We start from the raw sequence: 5,515 nt of genomic DNA on the forward strand, positions 1-5,515 counted from the left end.
TCTGAAGATGACGTGAATCAATTGTAATGCAACCTCCAGCCTCCTGCAGTGAATGCAGCTCCAACTGGAAGGCAGAAATGCGTCCTGGCTTCCATTACGCACCACACTTCCTATACACATCAAACAGGAAATAATTATTCTGCTCTGGCCTGCTCCGTGTAGTTTTGTTTGTTTGGACGCATAATGTCTCTGCTGCACAGCTCTGAAGCGTTGTGGGCTGAGGGAAGGTGTGCTGCAGCTGATGCATTCCTCCTCAGATAAAGCCGGCAGAGTTGGTGTCATGATGCTTCGCTGCGTCTCGTAAATAAAAGCATCGTTCTGAAGTTTGGTCAGCGATCACAGAGGACTGATTTAAAATGTATGAATTATATTAGCGGCTACTGGCAACACGCAGATCGACGCCGTGCACAGGCATGCGTCTCAAAGTGCCAAACTCATTTTCTTGTCAGCAGAGCTGCATGGAAAGAAACAGTGAAACTCCCTGTGAAGACGATGCAGCCGCTGGAAGTATGACTCCATCAGAAATGCTGCTATAATAAAAGCGGGTCATAATGGCTGAAGCTGGCCTCCGTTGGCTCCATGAAGTCTGAGAAAGGCCACCGATTCACCCCCCACCACCACCGCGTTCAGGCTTAATACATACCATACAGCTCCACATTTTTCTGTCTTACAGGGAGTAAAAATATGTGGGCTTTATTTTATTTTATTAAACTCATCCGTTTTTGAACTGTATTTTATTTACATGGCAAACTGCGGGAGTTTCTGTGTCAATTTTCAGAGTTATTCTATTTTATTTATATATTCCCTGTGTTTAGCAACATAACGTAAGAATATAGATTTATACATATGTTTTTATTGCTTTTTTGCTACTTTAATGCTTTTACATATTTGTATTTTATTTATTCTGTATAAGGAATATTTTTGTTCTTTTGTTCTAAGCTTTAATTGTATTTTATGAAGTTACTTTTTATTTTAATTTTGTGAATTCATTGGGTCATTTTCCAGATTCGCGCATAAATGTAAACATATTGCATAATAGTAATAATATTTCCACGTAATTGTGGTATACAATTTATTCAAGATTATATTACACATTCTTTATTTTATGTTATTTGCTAGTTTCATTTATCTTAATATTGGTGGAGAGATTTAAAGGGGTTTTTTGTTGTTGTTTTGCAGCTACATGGCGGAAGTGCTCCTGTTCTTCTAAAATTTATTCTATATTTTTTTTCACTATATATTTTTTAAATATTAAATTCTGCGAATGCTTCGTAAAAGTACAGTTTATTTGTATAGTTTTGTACTTAACGCCAGTTAGGAGTCTCTAAATAATGGCTACATATCAAAATTTGGGTTCTGTTTTCACGGCATAATAAAAGTATGAATAAATAATGTAACAGCCATTTCTGTTGTCATTGATGGTCCTGTTCTGTTTCCTTTCTTGATGAAATTATCAGTAAAGTAATCCATGCTGATCTAGCACAGCGCACATCTGAAGACACATGCAAACACAGGCTTTCCTCCCACTGTTTACTCTCTCCTTACCGGCGATTTAAATTCCTACCGCACATAAACGCGCCAATAACTGACCTTCCATAGTTGCGCTTATAGGGATTTCCTTCGCTCCTGTTTGCGCTTGATGTGCTTAAGACTGAAACGCTGCAAAATGAAGTGAATGAGTGTTTCAGTCATGCAAACTATTTTGATAATCAAACTCAGCTGGTAGGCTGAATTAATAGAGTGTTTCTGTGAACGTTGATAAAAGTTGCATTTGTATTTAAAATTGATTTACAGATTACATATTTTAAGGTGTTAATTATTATTTCAACTGGTTGGTTATCGTAAACTATTAATCTAAATTATATAATAATCATTTTACACGCAGGTAGCGTAACCTAGATCGTTGTATTTATTTATTTCCGGTGCGCCTGTATAATTGGTCCACACAAATTTCGCTTTCTTGTGTTTGTTTTGTATTGCGTAGGTTGCGGTCTGTCTTTATCTATCTTTGTTGCAAGAATTTGCCAAATTGTAGGCTTTTAAGCAGCGCCTCTGCCTGGCGTTTCTCCTCTCCTCCTGCAGCTCTGCAGAGGAGAGGACTTTTAAAGGATTTTCCACTGCGAACTTAAGTCATCAATCTTGTTGAGATAAAACATTCACGACACGACTAACGGGGCCAAATGAGCGTGGAACCGTGTAAAACAACTATCTAACATCTTCTCTGCGCAGAGACTGGCTGTGAATTCAGGTCATGACTCGTGTCTGGAGAATAAATCACTGCACGGAGCAGCGGGACGCGCAGAGCCGATCTGCTTCTGCAGGCCTACTCCTCGGCGCTTTCAGCAGACATACCAGTTTACTCTCTTTATTTCTTCACGTTATTTCCTTCTAGTGGTGCATTTAGTCAGCTTATGTTTTCTGATGGTATTACCAATGGCGACATTAGGCAACCTGGAGTCTCAGACTGTGTGTGTTTTCGTCGTGACATGAAAGCAGTGTGTTGAATGTGTGTTAACGGTGACCCTGCGGATGCCTTACCGCCTCTTTTTTCCTGCGTTCCTCCCGTGCCTCCGTCTTTTTCAGCTCGGCTTTAAACGCCTGCGTGTCTCCGTGCTGGCCGTCCTTGTCCAGGATGTCCATCAGATAGGAGATGTAGCTGGTGGCCAGCCGCAGAGTCTTGATCTTGGACAGCTTGGTGTCGGCCGGGACGTTGGGGATGCACTCCCTGAGCTCCGCGAAGGCCGAATTGATGCTTTGGGTCCGTCGCCTCTCCTTGCGATTTGCGGTGGGTCTCCGCTTTATGGTGCGTGGGTGTGCGTGGTGGTGGTGGTGATGCATGCCGACCGTGGCTCCGTTCATAGAGATGGTGCCGGGCCCCGGGATCAGATGGTTCCCGGGTCCGTAGTGGTGGTGGTGGCGCGCGTCCAGGCCGCCGGAGGAGTCGCCCCCGCTGTTGGTGTGGTACTCCGGGCTGTAGCCCGGCGCGAGGCTGTACTCTGTGGGCGACATGTCCGCGTGGCTGATCAGCCAGCTCGTGAAGTACGGAGGCGCCCCGGTGTCCTCGTGGCACCGTCCGGCCGCCGCCGCGTGCAGCGAATAGTGGTGGCTGTCGTGGTGGTGCATGATCGGGTGGTGAGGGTAGCCTGACACCAGACTCATAGTCCTGCTCACTGTCGCGCACTCCGGCGCGAAAACAAACACGCACACGCACTCACACACGCACACACACACACACACACACGAAGAGGCCCGAGAGATGCTGCAGAGGGAACGTGAAGTTTAATATCCCCTCCGTGCAAATGTTTGCATCCTGGATAATATTCCCAGCAGGGAATACCCCCCGCTCACACTCGGTATTCCTGCAACACTCACCGGGCCTGCAGGCCGCTCTCTGCTGCTGAAACAGCTCCCCTAGTTAGGACATCGTTCTTCTTCGTCTTCTCCTCTCCGCGAAGCAATACCACAGACCCTTTCCTCCCCTTTTCACAGGAAAACACACTTCGGCTCTTCCTCCTGTTCTCCTCTACGGCTCATCTCCGTCAGTCAGCTGTCAGCTGTCAGCCAGGAGGGAGAAGGCTGGGCAGATCCTGGGTCACCCCTCTGAGACTGACTGACTGTAGAGTCCGCCTGGCTACATGAGAGAGAGAGAGAGAGAGAGAGAGAGAGAGAGAGAGAGAGAGAGAGGTTGCGGGGCTGGCTCTCGGCTCCATGAACCACTGGCGGACTTGCCCCCCTCATCGGGCCCCATTTCCAGGCTCTGTATAACCCACTTGTCTTTAATGTCAATAGGCCTGCTAAGTAGGCCTGCTGGCACATGCGCACAACCGCGCGCCCGTCAGCCAGCGTTTACTCACGCGGCAGAATCTGCTGAATCAAAAATGAGGCGAGGTGGCCTGTGATTGATAAAAATGAATGCATTTACTCCAACACATGACGTTCATGAGGAAATGTTTCATTTGTCTGTTTAGATTCTTCTTAATAAGTTTAATATTTCAGCTGAAGCAGCGAGTTTGTGCATTGGCTGAAAGATCTTTCCCTTCAGTAGACATAGACTAAAATAGGCCATATGTATTTGAAACATATCTAAATAAGTTGTGTGAGTTTGAGATTTCTGATTTGCTCAAGACGACTCTCATGGTGTCAGGGTTCTGGCTATATATATATATTTTTTTATCAATGATAAAAAATTAAAGACTCTCTGGTGATACGTCACACCAGGATGATTTACAGATTAAACCAGACTGAGATAAAAGAACTCATAACAATTTAGTCCAACAACTAATATCAGCCAGTTAGGCACCGAATTTAAATTTTGTTCTGATTTATTTGACTTATTTCATCAATGACCATCTTTTGATTATATATCAACGGTTCCGGTCAACTTACTCCTGTCGAATATTTACAGCTAATAATACATCACTGCGCCATTTCAGAACGATTTGGGTTTACCAAATACTTTTTTTTATAGGTTTAAGATAACTTAAGTATTTCTTATTTGACTTCCTTTAAGGTAAAGCAGTAGAAAAACCCTGGACAAGTACAATAATTTCTCCTGTTGTTAGGTAAAATGTCTTTTAATTAAATAATTTAAAGTGTTGATTAAATAACATCAGACAAGTTAAGACAACGCCTGATATAATATATAAATTATTATAATTATGTATTATGTATTCTTTTATTATTATTATTTTTTATTATTACATGTAAGAAATCTTAGTTAACCTTCTGACCCGTAATACAGAGTGACATTTTTTTTTTATTTATATGCGGAAAAACCAAATTCACACAATAAAACGCGACAGAGACACAAAATAAATATGAGAAAGTAAAAGGTTTGTTAAAATATGCGGTTTGGATGTTCTTTTTCGGTCTCCAATAACAAAATAATTAAATAGTTGACTCCTCTCGGTTGCGCTCTGACCCTGTTCGTCTCAGTCTGCGGTGTCCGCAGGACGCCTCCAAACACGCAGCTTTTCTTTATTCGCCTTCCTCTTTATTTTATTCCAAGCTGCGGTGTAAAAAGCAAACTATTCAAATTTGTCTGTTTTTGTTCCACGTACTTACTCGTTTTTTTTTTTTTTTTTGGTTGGTTTTCCAATTATTTAACGTTATTAAAAACAAAACAAAAAAAATTAAGTAAATTAAGATAATCATACATATTAAATGAACACAACATTGTTGATCACCGGATAAACCAGCAACTAAGCCATTCGACTCACCTTAAATCTAACTTATAAAACAGCACAAGTTTACCAAAACAGTTCAATAAAAGCAAATTATTATTATATCCAGAATAACAAGTTTCTTAAAAGTATGTACACAGATTTAAATAAAATACCCTAGAATAAATGAAAACGTTGAGATCAACCTGCCGTTCATCCTGTTTGTTCATCCGCTAGGTCAAAGTGAGTTTGAAAAAAGCGAATATTTTCACCAGACTGGTACAGTTGGGGTGTATCAGTGCCATTGCACAACCTCTGGCTGGTGCTGTTGATGCACATACGTGTGGAGCCTC

The 5,515-nt window shown here is 42.1% G+C and overlaps 1 protein-coding gene across 1 annotated transcript in view; it reads right to left on the reverse strand.

Annotated features, from left to right (window-relative positions):
• hand2 (heart and neural crest derivatives expressed 2) overlaps nt 1–3,888 on the reverse strand; it is a 7,832-nt gene extending 3,944 nt beyond the window's left edge. The window contains exon 1 of the mRNA XM_088006058.1: nt 2,539–3,888. Within this exon, the coding sequence (XP_087862184.1) occupies nt 2,539–3,159 (621 nt within the window). The 5' untranslated portion in view covers nt 3,160–3,888. The remainder of the gene's footprint in view (nt 1–2,538) is intronic.
• Between the last annotated feature and the right edge of the window lie 1,627 nt (nt 3,889–5,515).

The sequence above is a fragment of the Poecilia mexicana genome, unplaced genomic scaffold (assembly GCF_051168715.1).
Source record: "Poecilia mexicana isolate PSO_F unplaced genomic scaffold, ASM5116871v1 scaffold_1, whole genome shotgun sequence".
Classification (NCBI taxonomy): Eukaryota; Metazoa; Chordata; class Actinopteri; order Cyprinodontiformes; family Poeciliidae; genus Poecilia; species Poecilia mexicana.